Source organism: Thamnophis elegans, chromosome 3 (genome assembly GCF_009769535.1).
Source record: "Thamnophis elegans isolate rThaEle1 chromosome 3, rThaEle1.pri, whole genome shotgun sequence".
NCBI lineage: Eukaryota > Metazoa > Chordata > Lepidosauria > Squamata > Colubridae > Thamnophis > Thamnophis elegans.
Window position 1 is genome coordinate 77,333,160 of NC_045543.1, and position 24,525 is coordinate 77,357,684.

At 37.5% G+C, this 24,525-nt stretch overlaps 1 protein-coding gene across 1 annotated transcript; it reads left to right on the forward strand.

The window, feature by feature from the left end:
- Positions 1 to 382: 382 nt before the first annotated feature.
- On the forward strand, positions 383 to 24,493 carry FAM189A2 (family with sequence similarity 189 member A2). The gene is made up of 11 exons (XM_032214157.1): positions 383 to 1,417; positions 4,022 to 4,078; positions 8,021 to 8,131; positions 8,600 to 8,722; positions 10,614 to 10,721; positions 10,828 to 10,961; positions 13,670 to 13,799; positions 16,819 to 16,894; positions 20,043 to 20,180; positions 22,490 to 22,782; positions 24,157 to 24,493. Exons 1-11 carry the CDS (start codon positions 1,022 to 1,024, stop codon positions 24,358 to 24,360), a joined length of 1,770 nt encoding a protein of 589 aa, XP_032070048.1. The 5' UTR covers positions 383 to 1,021; the 3' UTR covers positions 24,361 to 24,493.
- The last annotated feature ends 32 nt before the right edge of the window (positions 24,494 to 24,525 follow it).

The window sequence follows — 24,525 nt, forward strand, 5'->3', positions numbered from 1 at the left end:
CAAGTCAGTCTTAAAACCTATACAACTTAAATTAAAACAGGAGAGGTGGCCATGCACTTATTGCAAACAGGTTCATTCGAACCGCAGTTAGGATGAATTATTTTGATATTTTTTTTTAATGTAAACACAGTTTACAAAAATTGCATTTGCCAAGAGAAGTTAGCATTAGGTGAAAGCGAGTCTGGTTTAATAAAGATTAATTTTGATAGTAAAGTATTTGATACAAAATCTATAAATGGGAAGGTGGACGAAACGTTGGGGCTCAATTAAGAAGTAAGGAGAATTAGGGCTGCCTGGCTTTCCAATCCGACTTTCGCAAAGCGCTCCGCCGGATTATCCAGCAGGCAGGATCGTTCTGACAACCGCCGGCCTGAAGCTGGTCAGGCATCTGAGGCCTCCGCTGCAACCCAAAAGGGGAGTCCTTATCAAGGGCGGAAGTGAACGATCCAGAGGTTTTACTTTTCGGTGGAGCCCGGGAGAAGTTTGTGGGTTGCGCGTTTCAGTGGGTGGGACAAGCCCGGCGGGAGCCTTGCGCGGCAGGGAGTTAACCAGGAGGAGTTCAAAAGTTTGGGAGTCGTTGCGGGAGGGGGCTTCTGAGCAGTTTGCCAGGGGAGCAGATTTCGAATGGCTGCAGACCATGGTGGTGGTGGTGGTGGGAGCCGTCTCCCCCAGGGAATAGGCTGCAAGGCTTAAGAGCTTCTGGGCGGAAAGGGAGGGTCGGGGAGCTGGTTTCCTCCTCCCGCCCGGGCAAGACAGCGCGAGGGTCCAGCAGCGGGAGGTCGGAGGATCCGCGCAAGGCGGCGGGAGGTGTGGGGGGGGGGCACCTAGAACTGCCAGCAGAGGCCTAGGGAGCGCAAGGCGAAAAGCGGGCGCCCACGGTCGCCTGCCTTCCGCGCGCAGCAGGGAGTGAACAGCCGGCGGCTCCGGTAGACGGGACCTGGGCTTGGCCAGCCGCCTCAGCCAGAGTGGAGGCCACCCGGGGAACCGCTCGGAGTTCGCCGACTCTCTTCCTCCCCGCCCCATGTCTCTACGGGTGGTGCTGCCGCCGGGCTCCTACTGTCCCATGACGCGCCTCACGGTAGTCTCTGAGGCGGCCAGACCTTGCTCAGCTGTGGCTGCTGTGGCGGCTACCGCTGCCGCCTCAAACCCGCCGCCCCTGCCGCCCCCTCGTCGGCTCCGCTGCTCCGGCTCCGGCTTCCGGCAGCCCCAGCCACCCTCCCTATCCCCCGTGGCTTCACGTCTGAACGGGGCCTCGTCCGCTGCCTGCCAGAGCCCGCTGCCGGCCAGACCGCTGCTGTCCCTGGGGCTGCTCCAGTTGATTTTGGGGTGCAGCATGGTGGCCCTAAGTTTTGGGGCGCTCTCCCTCAGCAACTCCCCGCAGGTGAAGAACTCCTGTCCCTTCTGGGCCGGCTCCTCGGTAAGTGACACCCGGCCGGGCCCTTTCCTTGCCTCGCGGCTGTCTCGGGCCACCTGCTTGGATCTTCTTCGTTCCCGTTCCTCCTCCTCTTCGAAGCAGACGTTAGGCTTGGCAGCGTCCCATGTGTATTGATGCTCACAACAACCCGATAACCCGGTTATCGTTTCGTTTTTTGATCGCCCAAATTTTGTAGTCCCAATTAAGATTGATTCTAACTTGTGGCATTTATTTGATGGGACTATATTTAGGAAGCTCCCAATAGTTTGCTTAGTATGTTAATGAAATAACTTTTAAATGAAAAAATAAAGGAATTGTAACAGCATTTCCTTTCTTTACTTCTTAATATTTTGTATTAATAATGCAAATAAAAACATTTAATGCTCTTAGGCTGTGTTCCGGTGTTGTCCCTGCACTATTGAAAAGCCTGGTTGATGTGAAAGAATAGAGCCAACTATACTAGTGAACAAGATTCCAGATAACTGATTTATTATTTGTCATGCCTTGTGAAATTTCTGTTAAGCATAATTGCTTAATATAGATGTGTTGTAACTATTTTCATTATTTAAGCCTCTCCTATAACGTGGAGAGGTATTGTCTTATTTAATAAAAGACTTCCTGCTTATATGTATTTGCAAAGTCAGCTGAATGCATTCATAAAAGCAAGTCTCACTTGCTATGGATTTTGCTTTCATTCATGGATGAATCTTTTGCCTCAATGCTGCATCTAAATCTCTCTCAAAAGATTACAGACTTTCTGAATTGCAGATACCGTCCCAACCAGTGAGAGAGGAAGCAAAACCCATTAAATGACATTTAGAAAATATGTGCAGAAGTAAGCATATCTCCCAAATTTTCAAAATTTAGATTGGTACATTGGTATAATATTAATATTTGTAGTTTTATGAGATTCCTAGGTAGTTGGAAGATGTTCCTATTCTGTGATATAATTGGTGATACATTTTTTTCTGAAAAGACTTCCAACCAAAGATGCCTTGCAGGCAGTCACAGACATTGGAGAAATCAAATTTTAATTTTAATTTAAAGATGAGTGTATCTCAAAGAATTTGGACTCAGTAAATAAATATTTGTGAGCAATAAAAATGATCTGTGTCGTGTCTTGAAAGTACACAATGATTAGGCAGTATTGATATGATGATCATAGGCTAGAACTCTTCTTTCTAAATACATAATGAGGAATATTGCAAAGCATCATTTCAAATTCCACTTTAGTAGACATTAACAAGCAACAACGTTATATATGTTTATTCTTATGGAGTTGCAGTAAATATAGGAATCTGTTTCTGTATTTATGGTGAAACAAGCTTCACAACAGGTAGAGGGATGTAGGGTCAGATAGTTGACTTAGCATGGTTTGAAAATGATTCAGAAGAGTTTTTGTAGAAGCACAGTATGGTTTTCTTGGTGAATCTGAAAAAAGATGCTGCCACTTTAAGAGTTGTATTAAAAAAAACTGGTCAGCTGAACCACAACATTTTTTTCTTGGTCTTTCATTCCTGCCTCTGGATAGAAGCTATTGATGTGACCCTGTAGGTAGAGGCTGTGAGATGTCAGCAGGCAATAGGGCAGTAGTGAAAAAGGATTTCTAATTGCTAATACTGGGAGAGAGAGAAATATCAGTATTGGCCAAGTGAAAATATAAAGGAAGCAACCCAAATTAGCTGATGCCATTCTTTCTAATTTATCTTCTAGGCCAGCCTAGTATTTCTCTCCACCTCACTCCAGGTAGCAAAAGATTTTCAATCAGCATCTGTTCTTGGGAAACAGATCATAGATTCATTGCAGTTACTCCAGCATTTCTCAGGATATGTAGCCCATAGGTTCAAAATTGCCTGAAGGCCTTTGATTTGTACCAGAAAACCCTTTACCGGAAGTCCTTGACTTACAACCATTCCTTAGCAACCAAAGTTACAACAGATCTACCAGGGCGCTACTATCAACTTGGACTCAAAGTTATGATGGTCATCCCTTCCCCTTGGAAAATAAAAAAGGGATCTGCAATAAATCTTCATGCCAAGATTGAAAGGTCCCTTGGCTGTGTGTTTCTCCCAGATAAACATAGGACATCCAGGCAGATAGATATGATTATTAATTTCCTATTAAAGCTAACTTCAAGCTAAGGGCTTTTTTTTCTTAATCCTCATTTCAACTTCCTTTTTTCCTTGTTAGTAAGATTCTAAAGTGAAAAGTATAAATGTCATAATAGGTCTAACTTTGCATTTTATATGGTATTATCTTAGTACAGTTATCTTTTTAAAACGTGGATTTAGCTACTTCTTATTAGTCTCATTTCAGTGGTTTTTAAGCACTTTATATGAGGAAAAGAGTTACTTTCAAAAGCCCTAATAACATTCCAAAGGTTATTTTACTATCCAATTAAGACCTCTTGTACTACTTCAAAACTTGGATACCACAGTTGAATAGATCTTTTTCCAATATATTAAAATTTGTAAGCCTGTGTTTCATTTTAAGTCTACATTATGAAAAGCACCTGCTGGAAGAATGGGATTTTGCTGATCTTTAGCATGTAAAGGTCATGAGTAATATTCTCTCAGTCCTTCATAACCGTTTGTTTTATTGTTGCAGGTCATTTTATCAGGGATTATAGGATTAACAATATGGAAGAGACCCATGATACTTTTGGTATGTGTTGGTTAATATGATTCTGATTCAACTGTTATAAGCAAAGAATGTCACATTTTAAGGGAATAGCATGACTATTAAAAATGAATCTTACTTTCCTCTTGTAAAGGGATGTCACTTATGGCAACATGTTCCCATTTTTAATGAAATTATTTCAACTACACTTTATAGTTCTGTGTAACTGATAATTATATTTCAACACATGTGTAGTTTACCCCAGATTTGAAGAAGTGATTCTGGGAAAGTTTCAATAAATTTAAATTTCTAAATTAGTATATCTTGTATTTAAACCTTGAAGTCAGCAGCTACTTTCTAAACTTTTTTTGCTACAGTGGAACAGTTAACAACCTCATTAAGTCCTTGATATTTCTTACATACACAATTTCCATTGCGTCTAATATTGCATCCACATAATTATGAAGAGTTTCTCAATACAATGTAATTTGCATTCTATAAGGTACTGATTGTTGATTCATTAAATTTGTATACTGCCCATCTTTCAATGTCTCACAATCAAATAAATTATAATAAAATTAATTGAAGATTAAAAATAAATATTAAAAATGGCAAGCACAAAGATGTGAGGGGTCTCACCCTCCCTTGCTGAAAGCTTGGGTGAAGAGCTAGCTTTTCTAAACAACAGAGTAAGTCCAGATTTCAAACTTTGTTCCAGATGGTAAGCGTTGCTACAGAAAAGGCATGCTGTCAGGATTCTGAAAGTTGACATTGTCTAATCAAAAGAGCTTGGAGTGTGCCAACTCTCAGGACCAAATTAGCCAAGCAGATGCTACGGGAGACAGGCAGTCGCTTAAGTAACCAGGCCCTATACCTTGTAGGGCATTATAGATATCAACCAACATCTTGAATTGCACTCTGAAGCAAACTGACAGCAAGTGGTATTCACAAAACAGAGCGGGTACCGCTATATGCTTGGATTATTTAAAGGGGTAGTTATCAAGGACAGCCACATCTAGAGAGCATTATAGAAATTAAGCCACAAGGTTACTAGGGCATGAATTACTGTTTGAAGGGCCTCCCAAATTAGGGAAAGGTGTAAGTTGCCTTCCTAGCCCTAGGTGATACTTCTTCAAGCAGGAACTGCAAATCCAAGAAAACCCAATCTCACCCCCCAGATTACATACCAGTTTAGAAGGGGGAAGTTTTACCTCAATCAAAGTCAGAGATGGAATATCCCCAGATATTCAAATTGCCTGTCGCTTGGTGTTGCGGGGATTCAGTTGGAGACAGTTCCTCCCTATCCAGCTTTCATGCACTGGAGCAGAACCTTAATTAGCCTCACTTGGCTGGCCCAAAATGAAAATATAATTGGACTACCTTAAACTGAGCTGCTGAATTACTATCAGTGGATGCAATGTTTTGCTGCCTGTACCACCAGAAGGCAATCCCTCACATAGGCTTTCACCTATTCTAATCAGACTAGTACTAGTTTTTCTCCAACAGCACTCCAGGAGAGGTGTTATGGCATCAGATAATTTCTGTCTTTATTCCAGAAAGTATTTTTCTTTTGGATGTATACACAGTTATACTTGTATAGTACTACTCATTTTAGCAAATAGGCGGTGTTAGAGGTTTTGTAGCAAAATGATTTATTGATTTATTTATTTATTTTCTGCCAACCTAGCAGTTTAAAAGCATGTAAAAATGCAAGTAAAAAAATAGGAACCACTTTGGTGGAAAGGTAACAGCATTCTGTGCGCCTTCGCCATTTAGTCATGCCGTCCACATGACCACAGAGACGTCTTCGTACAGCGCTGGCTCTTCGGCTTTGAAATGGAGCTGAGCACCGCCCCCTAGAGTCGGGAATGACTAACATATATGTGCGAGGAGAACCTTTACCTTTATTTATTTATTTCTATTCAATTTATCAGAATAGCATATTTTTACAATATCCTCTGGGATATCACACTTTAATATTTGACTTTGTTGCACAGAATGACAAACAATGACAAACTATTTTCCCCCAGGGTCGGGGAAAAGAGTTCAAGAATTTTCCCTTTTCTTTGTAAGATAAAGTAGTAAATAAAGCATAAACTAGATATAATGGGAAGAGAATAATCTCTTGTATTCAAGCCATGGGATCCATACTTAGCTGTAATGTTAAAATGGAATTTAGGGCTTCAGGCATAGAGTTAGGCTGATGACGATTCTATGATGTTTTTAAAATATATCTAGTCCTCTCTGAAAGGCACTTGGAATAAAAAAAATGTGTTTGTTGCCCTACTTTTTGGCATACAAAATCTAGCTGATACTTGAAATATTTATCAGAAGTAGTATCAGATTGTAAAGCAGTAAAATCTAGTTGGTGTAGTGCCATAAAGTGAATATATCTCAGTAGGAATATCTGAATTTGAAGAGTATCCTATAATTTTAAAAACAACTAAATAATAAATTATTCAAATACTCTCTGAGATATCAATTTGTCTTAATGAGGTAGACAGTAAGCAATTATGAATAAATAAGTAATTTTGCTATTGATGTGCTAAATATAAAAAAAGCTTTCTCCATTGGATATGTCAGGTTCTACTGCTGTAATTTTCAGTTTTATAATTTCCATAACCATAAACATAGTCTAAAAGGTTTCTTAGAATTTCATCCCTTCAAGAAATATTATATTACTATAATATTGATTACTAGTATATTTCCTTAAATTATTCTTTTACTATAATGCAGTACTTTCTTATGTATGGTATATATTATGTAAATATATACTTTGCTTTAAACATATTTTTAACCATAATATGTATAAAGGTTTTTTAAAAATACATATTTTATATTGAATAAATATAAGCAATAAAGTAATAAAGGATTTGAATATTCAAAATATACAATTATAAATTCTCTCTACCATTTTTTAAAAGTTGAGAAAATATTCATGGTTTCAAAGGTGTCTTGGAAGTAATAAAAATACAGAACGTACATCCTTTGCATCCACTGCTTCTCATTTGTAATCTGAGTTTTCTTTGTTTGCAGTTCTTAAACATTTATTTTCACATTCTCTGCATTAAAAGGAAGTGATCTGTATCATTTCAAAGTTCGAATAACATCAGTTCAAAAATAATTTAGAACAACTATGATTGACTTCCATGGCAAGAAAAAAGATCGATAGATCTTAAATTTAATTCCCAACTATCTCAGCAGATTGCTGGACTAGTCTGAACAATATTTTGTATTGGGCATGGTGAATATTTGGAATTGAGATTACCAAGGAATACCAGGGCTACACACCTGATCTGGAAGTGGGAGAACATTCTGGGGAAAAAGCAATAGAGAACACCAACACTCTTATCAAAAATTCTTTGCTTACATTTTAAGAATCACAAATTTTAATAGTTCCAGTTAAATAAACCTGGGCATTATGTTAGTTATTCAGTTTCACTCTGTGTTTTCCGCACTCTCTCTCTTAGCAAAACAAACTGTTGGTATCTTACCTATATTTTATTTCTGGATATAGAAAAATAAATAAATGGTAATTTAAATTCTTTAAATATTATTGTCCTTAATAGGGTGTGAAAGAATGGTTTCTATCTTATTGTTTGCAATTGCGTATTCCATTATAAATATTACTTAGATATTAATGTATTTTAAATTCAAATACTGAATGCATTGAATAATGCAACAGTATCAGAGTTTAATCTTTATTTCACTTAATATTCAAATGTTTCTATATCATTTGAGATTAGGGTCCTTCCTAAATTGTTATAAATGTATTGAAAATAGAGTTTATGTTCATTTTATATGTACAGTTGAGCCCAGTATAGCCTGTAGCCAGCTAATCCTGGGAAGTAAACCTGTGCATTTGCAAATCCAAGTAAATTGACTATATGTGTCTGAATTTTCCTCATGATAGGATATATATGGAATATTAAAGAAACCAACTTGTTTGAATTTTGTAATTCACTGTGCAATTTTTATTTGTTCTAGGTTAACTTGTTTGTTTTGCTTTCTGTTATTTGTGTTCTCTTGAACCTGGCTGGCTTTATTCTTGGATGCCAAGGTGCTCAATTTGTGTCCAGTGTCCCTAGATGTGAGCTGGTGAGGAAATATTTACGTTTAATGTATATATTTAGAGTATAACAAATAATAATTGTAATGGTACATACTTAAATAACTTATTATTAATATTATGCATTAGACCAGAGTGAGGCATAATGAAATAATATCTGTAATCCTAATATCAAACGTATGAATCTGTGATTTTCTTCTGTTCAAATCAAACACTACATTCTTATATAGATTTTTGAGGCTTTAAGGCTTTAAATAGAAAGCTATAAAAGTTCTTTAATTTACATTAATGAATAGATAATAGACAAAGCAATAATATATTTTATTGTTCCACATAGCAATTCCTTAACAAAGTTGCAGGTGTCTTACTGTATTTTGCATTTTGCATTATGGATTATTAATTTTTTGGTTTAATTTTGATAACATTTTGATGTTGCTCTATATAAAACATTGCTTTTAAATTACTAATTCAAATGCTTACTCTTCTCAATATTAAAGGTTGCTGGAAGTAAAATTTGTTTCTGCTGTGAAGAATTTATGCCAGCAAAATGCACCAAGAAAGAAAATGCATTGGAATTGTATGCAATCCAGTCATGCAGTTCAGTTCACCTTCTACTCAAAGTAAGGTTACTAATACTGACTGTAGTGGTTGTAAATAAACTGCTATAAATAGAAACATGATTAAGAATAATATTGATTTCTTTCCAATGCAGAACTTCCAGACTTTTTGATGCCTTTTTATTTAGGACCTATAGGAGGAAATGCTAAGGAAAAAAGACAACATATAACCGTATTTGACCATGTTTGGTCATGTCAGGGACTATATGTAGGGCTTGTTGACTTTATCAGAGTGCACATTCTGCATGAAGAAGGAAAAGTTAGATGTGACTAAAATGAGAGTATTCTTTGTAGAAATCATATTCATTTAAAAAGCATTCTACTTTTTTTGCTCTGGAATTAATATCTGCTCCCCCATCCTTTCACACTTTACAAAATGCAACTGTATGTAAACTCAATCATATCTTGCATCTGGAAATATGACTGTGCAGTAAAACGAATGCATAATCTTGTCTCTCGGGATTGATATTCATGTTACAATGATGTTTGTGTTCTCACTTGAGTGCAATATTTATTTTCCTCAAATAGCCATTACATATGCAGATCTGTATCACAACTTTGGTGTGGATGATATGGTAACATGCCTGGCATTCGGCTCTTCAGCCTTTCTTTCAATACCTTTCTCAGGAGTTTTACCACTTCCCAAGGGAGTCTGTTCCATTGTTGAATGGTTCTTACCTTTAGGATTTTTTTTTCCTGATGTTCAACCAAATTTCATTTTCTTGTAATTTAAACCTGATATTTCTTATGCTGATTTCCACAACATTTCCAAATAGCTCTGGCCCATCTTCTACATGCCAACCACTGGACTACTTGAGAGCAGCTGTCACATCTCCCCACAGTTCTCCAAGATGATCATGCCCAATATCTCTAGCCATTCCTTGTAAGTTTCACCTTCCAGATCCGTATTAAGATTTCTAGTTCTTCCCGTTATTCCCCATAATCAGTACATTTGTATAGAGAAATAGGCTTCCTTATTGCCATGGGCCTTGACCTAAGCTTAAACTTAATTCCACACAAATAGATGGTGGAGAGTTCCAATTCTATATCCACACTGCAGAGTTTACAATTTCTTTACCTCAGTGCTAAATCACCATCTAGATGGGCTCCAGGGCTGGCTACCTGTATGAAAAGAAAAGTCTTGCATTCCAGGCAAAATTGTGTGAAAAATATAACTTGTAGCATGGCTCTAAAAAAGGGTTAACTTGTTGCCTTGTTTCTCTCAGAAGCAGACAAAAGTTATTTGATAAGAATTACAAAACAACTTATCTGAAGATCCACCAGAGATACTAAAACATGCTCGCAAATGTATAGAAGTGTTCATAATCTCTAGCAGACAGTAAAACTTATATTTAATAATAAATTTATATATCTGAATCTCTTTGTGGATTAAGTTATTGGTAAATTTGTTTTTTTTTTTAAATAAAACCTGCATAGAGAAAAGGTATCGGGGAAGAATATTATAGGAAGGACCCATTTTCTGCCTACGGTGGCAGAAAATCAGGAGTCTGGTAGCACTAGCAAGTATTAAAAGACATGCGCTTTCAGGAGCTGCAGCTTACTTCATCAGATAAATAGTGGCTAGACTTAAATTTAGATTTAAACTTGAGAGAGAAGAAGAGAGAAAATATGCTGGTTATGCAAATGTGAGTTACATGAATAGAATCCTAGGGACTATAAGCAAACTACAAGGTTACTAGTATGATAAACTGTGACTTTTTTACCACAGTTGTCAAATTTGAATATAGCATAGTTTTTAAGTGAAGAAAAGGCATCTGCTTAAAAGTTAACTGTATTTTGTGCTTGGAAAGCAAAAGAATTAATGTGTGTACTTTTAAATATATGTTTGGTGAATCACAATTGCAGTTATTCTTTACAATGTTTTGTCCTTCAGAAAGTTCTCTTTGCTCTCTGTGCTCTGAATGCCTTGACAACCACTGTTTGTTTGGTAGCTGCTGCCCTACGTTACCTGCAGATATTTGCAACCAGAAGATCCTTCAGAGTAAGTGAGTGCAGGACACAGTTTCATTTTTAAAAAAATAGATATATTAAGCAGTTACTCTTCTGTTCCTGCTACAAGAGTGTTTTACAGAATTTTATCTTGTTAGGAAGAACCGCAAGTTTATACAGAGGAAGTTGAGGAAGATGGCCATGCTTCTGATGCTGATGATTTTGTGCCACCAGCCCCACCTCCGTCATATTTTGATACCTTCTATTCTTCCACACCACGAGGCAATCGCAGGTAAAGTACCTCGCTCCTGATATTCTGACACTTGACAACTGATTTAATCAAGCTTTCTTACAGGTAATCTTCAACTTACAAACCTAACGGAGCCTACCCTTTAAGATCATAAGTAGTGTCAGTTGTTAAGTGACATTGCTTTGTTTAACAACTGCCCACCCTTGCTCTCTTGCTGCCTTCTCATTTATATAGGCGGTTGATCCCCAAATAATATTTCCTAGCACACTCACTCCAAACTAACCCTGTGACACCACCATCCTTTTCTACAGATTCAGGTCCCTCAGGATCATCTATTTCACTTCTCCTGTACATGGCCAGAGAGCTTGTCAGAAGACCTTCCTTTGAATGTCATCATTTTCAGCTTCTTTTCTTGCTTCTTGAATAGGTTTATAATACATTCTGTTAAACCAGGAGTGGATAATATTTTTGTAGCCAAGGACCTCACTTTATATATTTTAGCAAAGACTGTAGTGAGCTGCACTTATCAGTATACTTTCAGTTTCAGTTTGAGGTTCCAATTATCTGCTTGATGAAATCTCTCTTTCAAGGTATGCCCATCCTTTTTGATCTGACAAGGTTAGCTGCTCCAAATCCCATGAATAAATGTCATCTGATGGGACCCAGAAAATATGCCTTCTCTATCATAATTCTCTTTGTGATTTCCATAGCCCTTGACCTTAAAATCTGATTTTTCTCCCAGAATTTGGAATAACTTGGGTGCTTGAGGTCCTGAAGAGTGATGTCACAGTTATGGGGGGGGGGGTATGCTATTTTTTCTGTGTCACTTTTATCTTCTGTTGACTGTTGTTTTTTATTTCAATTTTCTTCAAGATCATTATTAGAGACTTGGTTCTTTACAAAATTTTAATTTTTTTAAATGCTGAGCATTTCCCTCCTACCTGAAATTTCATTGTCATAATAGTAATGAAAATACCAATTAATTCTTAAGATGAACTGTGATATGCTTAAGAGCTTCAATGCGAAGAACAAAGAGGAAAAACAAAATTTGTATCTCATTATAGTTGAGACTGCATAATTTTGCCATAAGTGCAATTGCAGTTACATATTTGCTATGGATCTCATACTACAAAATAGTGCTGCTTTTACTCTGAGCCAGGGCTGTCAAACTCATGACCTGTGGCTGGATGTGTCACACGCTGGCCATGCCTGCACCCGGTTTAGCGAAGGGGGGGGGGAAGTCCCAATATGTCACATGATGCTGCTGTGACACCCTGCTCTGAGCAGTCATCTGGTTCAAAGTCTGTTGAAACCCTATGACATCACAGAGGTTAAACCAATAACAATCCTAGGCCTTGTGGCATATGTGATTTGCCTTATAAACCCAAATCTATGTAACTTACGTAGCACGAATAGCATTAATCCACTATATATCAGAGGACTCAGTAGCAGAAAGATGCAAATCGAAGAGTATAGAGGAGAATTGAGCAAAGCAGTTGAGAGGTTGACCTTCAAAATGCCTATCTGGAAATAAAGCATAGATTACTGCAGTGGTGGATTTTTTATTCTAATGTGCTAATGATTGTAACAATGGCAGAGGTGGCTAAAGTATCTTTATCTTCAATTAGCCGAACATATGGAACAGTTAGATAAGGGATATTTAGATGAATTCCCTCATGCATTCAGTGAATGTGCAGGAAAGAAAAAGGGAAGATCCTTGCTATTTATGTTGTCTCTGGACAATCATATATTTAACATTTGTGTAACAGATATCATACCCTCTGCTTCTCTCTCATCAAGTAGTGAGAACTGGCTAATCAAGAATCTTAGTTTTGTGGAAGAGCCATAAATAATCACAATCCTTTTCTGACTAATTCTGAGCATGCAGAAACAGAGCTTCCAATCCTTTAAAGGATTTCTCCCTTTTCTTCCCCCTTCAGAAGATGTATGATATATGTGCAGAAGGGTAATAGCTAATTTCTCTGCTGGGGGAAAAAAAGCTAATTGTTCATTACTGTCAGCCTGTCTTTAATTATAGTTGTTACAGAAAAAAGATGGCCATTCTAATTCTGTGCATAAATGCTCCCTGCGTATCTTGATTTCTCTCTGTGCCTCTACTTACATCACTGGACACTGTAGATTCAGAAGGACCCTTGGTATGGAACAGTGCTCGCAGTCCTGATCTCTGGGCCAGGAATCTCCATACTCAGCCTCTCTCTCACCAAGGCTAGCTGTCTGCAGTTCTTCTGCAGATTGTATAAGCACAACGGATCTGCAAAGAGTATTGTAGGAGAAGGACTGGCAGAGCCAGGGGGAGGGCTAAAAAGAGGGATCAACTTAGAATCACCATGTAGCCATGAATGAACTAAGTCCCTTCCCTTCCCTTGATTGCCATTGACTCTTATCTAATTCTAAGCAAGGACTGACCATTAGTTAAGAAGATTCCTGTCCATCAATTAAATTGTACTTGCACACGAGGACCTGGTGTTTTTTGCACCTGACAATTATTTGACATTTAGATATTTAATACTTTAATTGGATTCCATACTTAAAACGTTTTAGGCCCTTCTTTTTCCCCCCACTGAAAATAATCCCTGTTTAAATCCTTGTGAATACACTTTTAAAAAAATCCCTATTCTGTATATTGTTGTTTTTCTACTAAAGATCGAATTCCAATATCCTGACTTTTGGAGCATATTTCATTAAAATATTATGGGCGTTCTTTAGTTGATGCAACCTTTTTCTCTTAGGATGCTCGGTTCTGATGTCATTCCATTACCACACATTTATGGAGCCCGAATTAAAGGCGTTGAAGTTTTCTGCCCTCTTGATCCCCCACCTCCTTATGAAGCTGTGATGAGCCAGATAAGACATGAGCAGGTATTGTCCAGGGTATTCTTCCAGCTTAATGTGCTTTCACAGGAGTCTGTGGTACATTGTCACATCCTTCAGATGGTCAAATGTGCCACTTCTCTGCCACTGAGTAATGCCACATATAGTGGAAATGTTGAAACAAACAAATATTTTATACTTGATTTAGGCTTGGGACTTTGTTGCTTTTCCACTTCCTGCTTTTTTTGATAGCATATAATGTTAAACATCAGTTCTGAAGAAAAAGTATACACATAGGTAGTCCTTGATTTACAACTACAATTGAGCCCAAAATTTCTAATTGCTAAGCAAAACTTTTGTTAAGTGAGTTTTATCCCATTTTACAACCTATCTTGTCACATTGTTAAGTGAATCACTGCACTTGTTAAATTAGTAACATGGTTGTTAAGTGAATCTGGCTTCCCATTGACTTTGCTTATCAGAAGGTCTTAAAGGATGATCACATGACCTCGGGAAACTACAACTGTCGTAAATATGAGTCAATTGCCAAGCATCTGAATTTTTTTTCACATGACCATGGGGATGCTGTAATGGTTATAAGTGGAAAAAATGCTTTTTTCAGTGATGGTGTAACTGAGTGATCATTAAATGAACTATTGTAAGTCGGGGACTACTTATACTGTTTTTGCATATTTGTTTTTTCTAATTAATGTAGTAACCAACTCAGGATTTCAGAATCAAAATTAGTCCTAAAAGATTGTTCTGTTCTAAACTTATTTGATGGTTATCGGAAGCTCTAAAATTATAGGCTATACTTTCTGCTCAGTGCATGTTTTTATATCTCAAAAATTCTCCATTTTAACAAGTAATTGTAATATCAAATATGGTTTTCTTACATCTCAGATCATTTCTGTTTTTATACCCTCATAAACATGCTAGAGTTTTAAATATCTGTAAAGAATGGGAGGAAAACAAACTTTCAAAACAGAATGCACTTAACTTTCCATCTTACTCATTTATGGTCCTTCTGCAAGTCTATAAGAACTTGGGAATTCAGAAATTAATGACTGCTAAACTTTTTCATAGGTCTCTGGTTTTTTCTCTCTAGTTGGCATGCCTTGTAATCTCACATAAGACACAGTCACCCTATGGAATAAAAACGTGACTAAGGCCATTGTATAGTTGTATTTAAGTCTCTCACCTCCCGTCACATGAGCTTCTTAATATATAACGAAGCTAAAGGTAATGAAAAGTAACTGGGAAGTTTCATGCTGAATCTGATTTATATGAGTGACTTTTGGAATTATTCTATAGGAATGACAGAGTTCTTTTCCACCTCTGTGAATCTCCTCACTAATATCCATGGATTCACCTTTGACCTTTAAGGAAATTAGCTGTTTCTTCAACAATTTTTTGTGACACATTTGCAAGGCTGTTTGAAGATAACAGTCATGTGCGTTTGGGATGACTTGGACTCTGTGGCTAGTCTCTGTAGATAGATAGATGATAGATAGATAGATAGATAGATAAATAGATAGATAGATAGATAGATAGATAGATAGATAGATAGATGATAGATAGATAGATAGATAGATAGATAGATAGATAGATAGATAGATAATCTATCATCTGTCTACTGTAGAAATGTATTTGCTACCCATCTCCTGGATGATTCTGGGTTGTTTACAGCAGAAAAACTTTAAAATTACCAACTATAAAATAGCAAAACAGATGAAATAAAATAATTAACACAAGATGACAGAGGGAGCTGGACCAGGGACGGAGATGGGATTAGGTTTAAATTAGTCAACAACTCTAGTGTTAGGCTCCACCATTGAGTCCACAAGCCATCTGGCAGAGCCTCGTCTTAAGGCTCTTAGGAAAAGTTATGAGGGTGGGCTGTTTAACAGATGTCCATCATATTGTCTTGTACAATTGCTCTATATGTGCTTTTATTTTATCTGAGAATGCAGACAAATTTCCTGGACAAGTTAAAATTTTTATGTCTGACATTTTACATCTAATTAAGGGGAATGCTTTGAATGACAGGGCAATAACCCTCCTATTTCCTTTTCAATAAAGCTGTATATTTGTCCTTAAGATATGGAATTAGTTGCTGCCTTTGCAATTAGACTTTAAGGTACTTCCAGAAGTGGAAATAATTTCTTCAGTTGTCTTGAACCCCTCAGAACTCTTTAGTAGTTCAACTGTCAGAATAGCAATAGCACTTAGACTTATTTACTGCTTCAAAGTGCTTTCCAGACCTCTCTAAGCGATTTACAGAGTCAGCGTATTGCGCCCAACAATCTGGGTATTTTACCCACCTTGGAAGGATGAAAAGTTGAGTTAACCTTGAGCCTGGTGGGATTCAAACTATCAAACAGCAATCAGCTGGTAAGTCAGCAGAAGTAGCCTGCAGTACCGCACTCTAACCACTGCACCACTGCAGCTCAATTGGAGCTCAGAATTGGAATATGTTAAACAACAGATCTGTTCCTCTCAATCTTTCTGTTTCTACACTTTGTCAGGAAGATGAAGTAGCTTCAGCAACCAGAATCATCTTAAGGCTGACATACCAAATGCATCAGAGTCAGCCTGGCATCATTTACATATTCTGTAATGATCTTACAGTTGAATTACTACAGTGTGTTGTACACCGGTTTCTTTTAAAAAACAATTTGGAAATTTCAATATATTTAATCAGTCAATCAATTTTTATTCAGTCATAGACTAATTAAAACAAAATCACAATGAGGTGAAAAGAAAAGGTCTAAAATATCTAAGAAGATTAGAAAAGAAATTGTAGTGTATAAAGTATAGAACAGTATTCAGATGTCAAGAAGTAAAATCAGATTATCACTACACATAAAATAAATCAAATGACCAGAATATATAGTAAAGAAGGGAGATCATTATTCCTGGAGAACATTTGTGATTTAGTGGTGTTTCTTTGTAACTCTATTTAAATTTTACAATTAAATTAAATTTAAATTGTCTAAAGTCACGAATGTATTTCTATTTCTCATTAATTTACTTAGAAGCTTACTCTTGTTATTTTTATATTTAGGAAGATGCATCCAATCCAGCTGTTGTAGAAGCTGTAAATGACCCACCTGAACAAAATGATGCACAGGTACCACAAGGTAAAAAGTGTTTTTTTGAAGTATTGTGCTAAGGTTAACAATGAATTACAAGAAATACAGTAATGATTGTTTTCTTACTTAAACTAATTTAATGTATATAAAAACCATTTTCTCTTAAAATTGATCACTCTGGAACAGCCTTTCTCTTTCTTTCCCTTAAACATTGCATGAGGAGAACCATGTTAGTCTATGGTAGCAAAAGATCAGAAGGAGTTTGATTTTTGATTAACAAATAATATTAAAAAACCAAAAAACCTACAGCTCATTTCATCAGATGCATAGAGTAGCTAGACTGATATAGGATTTAAACTAGGGGCTAGAGGGAAGAGGGGGAATGGAGGCCAGTTAAGTAGAGGCAGGGTGCACATGACAGATTGCCAGTACTTCATTGGAATTGTTAAAAACCCGTCATTGTATTTGTTCTGTCCTTCTGAGAGTGCCTGCACCTTTGACGTAGGTGAGTTCAGCATCCTTTCACTCATTGATGGAGTTGGCAATGCTCCACTGGATTCTGCATAGGACAAACAGGACAAACTTTGCACAGAAGAATTAATAGACACAGATTTGACACCAGCAAAGTGAAGGAAAAATCGCATTGGAGCACTTCAGCCTTGTAAAGTCCTTGAAGTGACTCTTTTGGAATAACAGGACTTTATCTCCACCGTTGCTAATGAAATGAGTCTTACTGTTAAATTTTGGAAGCAACTGAACAGAACTAAAACCTTATTCATTCTAAAGCCTATTTCATGGTAAAGTCATTATTTGAGGAATACATTTCACATTTTCTTTTTGTCCACACTGCTTTTGGAATGGTATTGTTGATGCTAATTTAAAAGTATTTTAATTATTTGTTTGTAGTCCCCACTGTTTTAGAAATGTGAATAGGGAAAATATAGACACCCTGGATTAGATTAAAAACTAAACTGAAGAAAGATAACATACACTTATCACCTTTGTTGACCTTGTATTGATGGGGTTGTCAGGCTATTTAATTAGTTTTGAAAATACATGTGTCTAGAGTAGACCATGAACAATAATTTTATTTATATTCTGTCTTCTAGGACAAGTTTTTATAGTTTACAATTTTAAAAAGTACAGAATACATAATAAGTGCTACATATATTTTAGAATGAGACAGAATTATTGTTAAAATTAGTAAAAAGATGCCAGAATAAAATAATCTTTGGACCTGATTAGTCCTCACCCGACAGAATACATGCAATTCTTATTAGATTCTCCCAGTGAGGGATCCTTGAATCCACAAATATCAAGCTTTGTTTTTTTAATCATTGAACTGAATATTGTGTACACTGCTCTTATTTGGATGAAGGGAAGAACTGAGAGGGTACTCGGGAGAAATTGCCAAGGGAAATTTTCCAACAGTTTGTTTAGATCTGTAAAGCTAAGACAAGATAGATATGCTCTATCCCCTGTATGGATAGCTGATTCTGAATCTAGTGATTTGATGGATTAGTGGAAAACATTGTTTTGAGCTCAACATGATGTTTTGAGTCATTGAACCTCTAACTCTTACCATTCTTTATTGATTTGTTCACCTTTATTCTTCCTTTATCAAGGTTTGTTAGTTCTCTAGGAAAAACCTTTTTTACAACCAGGTTTACTGTGTGATCCCCTTGGAAAATTGTACGCTATCAGAATACAAATTGTGATGATTTCGTTTGGATCAGAATTTGGGAGACCAATGAACCTCTTTCAGTATCCAAGTATCTATGACCCAGCTGAAAATTAGGAATTTCTGTTCCCTTTACTTTGAAACAAGATAGTTTAAAAAAAGAGCTTTGGCACAGTTCCCCATTAAAAAAACCAACTCTAAATTAATTACCATATTTCTCAGAGTATAAGACACTCCTTTCACACATATACCCTAAAAGTGGGTGAAAATTTAGGTGCGTCTTATAGACCAAATACAGGCATTTTTGACCTCTTGAACCCTCTGTGCATCAAGTTTTTGTCCTCCCCGGCCCCCAGAAGCACTCTGTAGTGCTCCGCACTGCCTGTTTTTGCCAAAAATGGGCCCATTTTTTGACTTCCAAGTCAAAAAAGTCAAGTCAATTTTGGTCTCCCCAGCTCCCAGAAGCATTCTGCAGGCCAAAAGTGGATGTGTTTTCGGTGAAAACAGGCCATGCGGAGCACTGCAGAGTGCTTCTGGGGGCCTGGGAGGGCGGAAACGTGACTCACAGAGGCCAAAAACTTTTTTTTTCTCATTTTCCTTCTGTACATTTAGGTGTGTCTTATAGTCCAGTGCGTCTAATAGTCCAAAAAAATACAGTATTTTAAATCTCATGTGGCCTGCCCCAGATCCATGTCCTTGTTTTTTCCTTGCCATATTTATTTCAGTTTTTTGCAAATAGTCAATATTCAGACAAATAATTCCAGCATTTTAAAATGCCTTACCAAAATATTCCCAATAAAGTTTAAAAATCCAGTCTTTCTATATTTTAAAGATTTTGCACTGTCCCTTTGGTTCCTTTTCTTTCAGGTCTATAATTTTTCTCTCTGTAATTATTTGCCGCTTTGATAAGCATTTCAAAGAGTCTCTTTTCCAGAGTTTATTTTCTTTGGGGTTAGGTTCTAGGTAAAAAAAAGAATCAACTCACCCAGTTCCAATCACTGTTCATCTACACCGCTCCAGCACATTCTTTGTTACTTCAGCTGCCCCAGCTTCACAGCAACCATAATGGCTGCCTGTCCTTTTCGTTGTTGGATGGGAGGAAATCCCTGGGTCCAGTTGGAGAGCTGCCAGTCTCTGTGACCTTTGGGGTGCCCCTCCTTTCTTCATCACCCCTACAGAGTGACTTTAGCTCTCACTGCGACGTCAGACCAGAAGCCAACAATACTTTTGATAATGAGTGCATGTACCCTTTTCTAATTGTATTATCATGATCAACAGAAACCTTTATTGTAATGGAAAGCTTTGTAAGTATTGCTTGGTAATCATTGTTTAACTTTAAATGACTGTAGAAACCTATATAAAAGAATTATGTTTCCAGAATTTTTTCTCTGCCAACTTTATATTTGTGTATGTGTATGCGCGCACACATATGGGTGTGGGCATGAAGAAAGAGAGACAGAGCACATGTGAGTTCATGCTAATTGGATTTCTTGTTCCTGTCTTTCTTCATTGCAGGAGATGAAAGTTCTCCTAATTCTTTGAGTAGAGAGACCACCTTGTCTCCAGATGCCAGCTTGGTACCTGTGGGGACTTCTCAGCTATTCAGAAAACGATCAAAAAGTGATCCTGTTCTTCAGTCCTTTCCATTCAGAGGTGACCTGATTCTTCTCCCCTTTCCAGAAAATATCCTTTATCTCTTTTTTTTCCTGAGGCCACAAAATGAAGGAGATTTATTAGCATTAAGAGTGTTCCATCTCAAATGATGGTGTTGCCTTGGAGTTGTAAATTATTCAATGAAAAATGAGGGTGATCTTGTTATAATTAGGGCCATAAGGCCCAGTGAGATCCCCACCTCAGCCAGAAGAGCAGGAGTGGCAGTTATACACCAACTCCCACCCACCGAACCCCACCAGTTCTTCCAAGGCTGCAAGGAGGAGAGGGGAGGGCTTGGCTACAGCCATCAGAACTGAAGCTTAGTTTTGTAGCCATGATGAATTTGCAGAGCAGTGGTGCTGGAGGGCTGTTTTCTATGCCTACCTCATTCTTATTCTAAATGGCTCTTTCACTGAATATTCTTACAGTAATTCTGCTAACAAGGCAAAGTACAATAAAGAAGCTTTAGGGAAGGCAAGGCAGTAGTTGCAGTGCATCAGCCCACATTTGTGTGTGGATCACTTTGCACCAACATGAATGTGAATTCTTATCCATCTCTCTCCCCCCCCCCAAATGTATTACGTTTAGAAGTGCAATGTCCCCCCCACACACAAATAGAAATCGCTAAAAATATTTACCAGCATTACAACATTAACTTTAAAAATATCAGAAATATATTAATAATACCGGCCTGTTGGAAATACAATTTGAAATGTTATTTAAATACTAAATAAGTCAGTATTTAAATTGAATTATTTTGCAGTAATTAACAATCAGTATATCTCAAAGTGTTGACTTTTTAAACTATATCACAAATATTTGGGATGAAGGTGGTGCTGTGATCAAAGCCTGTCTGGATTTTAGCAAAGCATTTGATAAGAGTTCCAAATAATAAGCTCATAAAAATGTTGTACAGGCTAGGATTCAACCACTTGGTGGTTCAGTGGTTAAGAAGTTGGCTCAGGGATAGATCCTAGTGTGTGATTGTTAATGAGGCACTGTCTGAACAGAGACCAATCACAAGTGGTGTGCCACAAAGGCTCAGTTCTAGGTCCTGTTCTATTCAATGTGTTTGTAAGTGATACAACAGAAGGATTGCTAGGAAAGATTTATTTTTTTGCTGATGTCATAAAAGTGTGTAATAGGTTAACATTCCTGGTGGTATCTGCAACACAGAAAACAATTTGGCATTGCTAGAAAATTGATCAGAAATGTGGAAACTGCAGTTCAGTGTTCCTAAATGTAAGATCATACACTTAGGAAAAAAGAATCCTCTGGCAGTATACACTATTGGGGATACAGTGTTAGACAGACAAAATTGCCCTATCCATGTTGAGAGTGCTCTTGGTGATCTTTGATAGGTTTACTGTTGCTTGTTTGATAGCTTCTTGTTTGAGGTATTGTCAGTGTTGTCAGTGGTGGGATTCAAATAATGTAACAACCGGGTCTCTGCCCTAATGACCGGCTGGGTAGATGTAATGCAGCACTCTGTCAGCCAAAATGGAGCACGGGGATTAATTACAAAATGTGGGCTTTGCTTTGTGACATCCAGATCCAGCAAGCAACGGGTATGAATTGCACAGAAAGTACACTTTAGTTATGAAGAAATATCCTCAAAATCAGATGTATACTAAATGTAGACTGACTTTTAGCTACACAGTTCCCCAGCAAACAACAAATTTTGAAGCTCCATGTAAAAAGGATTCATTTTAGGATGAGTAACCACAGTTTGCATGTTGGAGGTTCCTAAAGAAATGCTGGGAAACTCTGTATTTTAAAGAACATCTGAGGGAGGGATGTAGAATAGCCCTTCTCTGCCTGAAGCTGTAGAGACCCAGCACCAATCAAAACACTTTTTGTGAAGCAACTGATCAACACTGACAGGGTAAGCCACTAGTATATGAAAATAAGAGCAAACACCACTCCCTTCAAGTACTGATGATGTTACCTAGTTTGGTAATGAAACATCTGCAAGAATTTATCTGCCAATTATAGAGGTACCCTAAGAATCCAACAGTTCAATCAAAATGTCAACATATGCATTCCAACTTCATGATGCAAGCTGTGTTCCTAACATATATGTAACATTGTGATGAAAATATAACATTTTGTTATTTTATTTATGTATTTATTAAATTTGCATTCCTCCATCTCACTAGAGTCTAAGTGACTCTAATGGTAAAAATGGCAGAGTTTGCATTGTGGTTTGTAGCGTGCTGTCCTCACTTTGAATTTATGACTGACTCTCTGTGTGTAAACTACTAGGACGCAACCATTGAGATTTTTATTTTGTTTTGTCTTGTCTCCAGGTCCAGTGCTAAGTTGTGAAGCTGCCACTCAAACAGACCGAAAACCACAGCTGGCTACTGTCATTTTGCGGAAAAGTCTGAGAGCAAAGGCTGCTGCACGCTCAAGGCCTCAGTCTTTAATAGACTACAAATCATATATAGATACTAAGCTTCTGGTAGCCAAATTCTTGGAGCAGTCCTCCTGCAACATGACGCCTGACATACATGAACTAGTAGAAGACATCAAATCTGTCTTAAAATCAGATGAAGAGCACATGGAGGAAGCCATCACCAGTGCCAGTTTTCTCGAGCAGGTAAGATACAAACTCCTAAACAGGTTGGAGCTCTGCTTAGGGAAGGAAAGGCCAGCTCAAAATGAAATGCAGCATACATTGCTGTCTGGTGTTAGCTTTTTCCCCCTGGGAGAAGACAAGGTAATCTTTCATCCTAGTCTGCTAGTTACAAGTTTGTTCTTTAATTGCAGTTAATGTTTCAATTTCTGTGAACCAGGTTAGTGAAGAAGGGCAGAAGATGGCGGACCTTTTGTCCTTATTTAATCGCTTATCATTTCTGTGTTGATTTTTTATTTTTATCCCTTTTCTCCAAATTAGTAGAAGCATATAGTACTTACTTAAGGAATAAATGTGATCTTACCCTATATTTACACTCCAGTTATGTTGCAGTTCTTAAGGGTGAAATAGGATTTTGTTTATTTAGTAAGTTAAAGGGAGAGGTCATACTTGTGGCTGAAGCTCTCCCCAAGTTTAGCTGGTCACATGAAGGGTCAGGTTAGCCTTTTGCAATACTGTGTATGCTCATCTGTAGAAGATGGATAAAGATAGAAATACAAAAAATAGGGAGTTTGTCCTTGCAGAATTAAATCATCCCTCTTAGATTGACAACTCTGGATATCCATTATTTTAAAAAAGAAAGAAATTTTAAAAAAATTGGGAATAAATAAAGAAGTGAAGAAAATTATTGCTAATACTAAAGCATGCACACATACCTATGCACACAGACCTCAAAACCCTCTGCAGTTGGAGCAATATTCATTTGTGTCATATCCTTACTGTTGCGTAGTTTCACTTATGACTGAAGTCTTTCTAGCTAAATGGCTTAATTCCCAATCAAAAAGAAAAATGCCCCAACAACTACTAAAAACATATCCTGATAGTGTTTAATGAAATAGCCAGGTATTATATGAAGTCAGTTTTTTTTAATTTACTTTATTTATTCAATTTCTATAGCCACCCACCTCAGCCAAGTGATTCTGGGTGTGTTACAGTTCTAAAACAATAAAGAATGATAAAAACATCTAAACAATAAATAAATACATACAGCAGCCAAAATAGTTAACCACCTAACAGTAAAGTCAATAAACAGAGCCCTTAGGACATTTACATTGCCCAAGTACAAGTCACATTTTTAAAGCCTTGCAAAAGGCTAATACAGTTGGGGCCATTCTAATCTCTAACAGGAGGACATCTCATAGGGTAGTGGCCATTGCGAAAAAAAAACCCTTTTTTCTGATCCCCAGAAGTCGACATTCTTTGGCTGATGAGATCTGCAGCATGCCTAATCTGTTTTTAAGATTATATTTTAAGACAACTAACATTTTCTTTATCCAAACATTTCTTAGATAAAAATAGGTACGGCGGTTGACAGTGTAATGTTCTTTCTTTCCAAAGGTCATGACTCCTGCTCACCGAGCCATAACAGGAGCGCACACACTGCCTTTCAGGAGACATCCGGGACTTTTGCACTTGGAGAGCTGTGGAGATGTAAGTACTTTTACTATAGCCGGAACCCGGGGGCCAGGCAGGAAGACGCAGCGGATGGAGCCAGAGCGGCCTCACAGCCTCATCGGAGTCGTCCGAGAAACAGTACTCTGAGCTCAGTTGCTTTTTGGTCCTTCGTGGAGTGCAAAGACTGGAGCAAGGAAGCAGTTGGATGAAGGGATCCTTAATCTATGTTTCTGATCTACGTACTACTGCTTTTGAAAGAGCTCTTGAGGAAAAAGTTGGAGTAAATTACTTTGACTAAAACCACGGTGCATT

Coding starts and splice junctions, on each gene's coding strand:
- FAM189A2 (XM_032214157.1), top strand. CDS start 1,022: ATGTCTCTACGGGTGGTGCTGCCGCCGGGCTCCTACTGTCCCATGACG. Junction 8,132..8,599: donor GTGTCCCTAGATGTGAGCTG/GTGAGGAAATAT, acceptor TCAATATTAAAG/GTTGCTGGAAGTAAAATTTG. Junction 20,181..22,489: donor TCAGTCCTTTCCATTCAGAG/GTGACCTGATTC, acceptor TCTTGTCTCCAG/GTCCAGTGCTAAGTTGTGAA.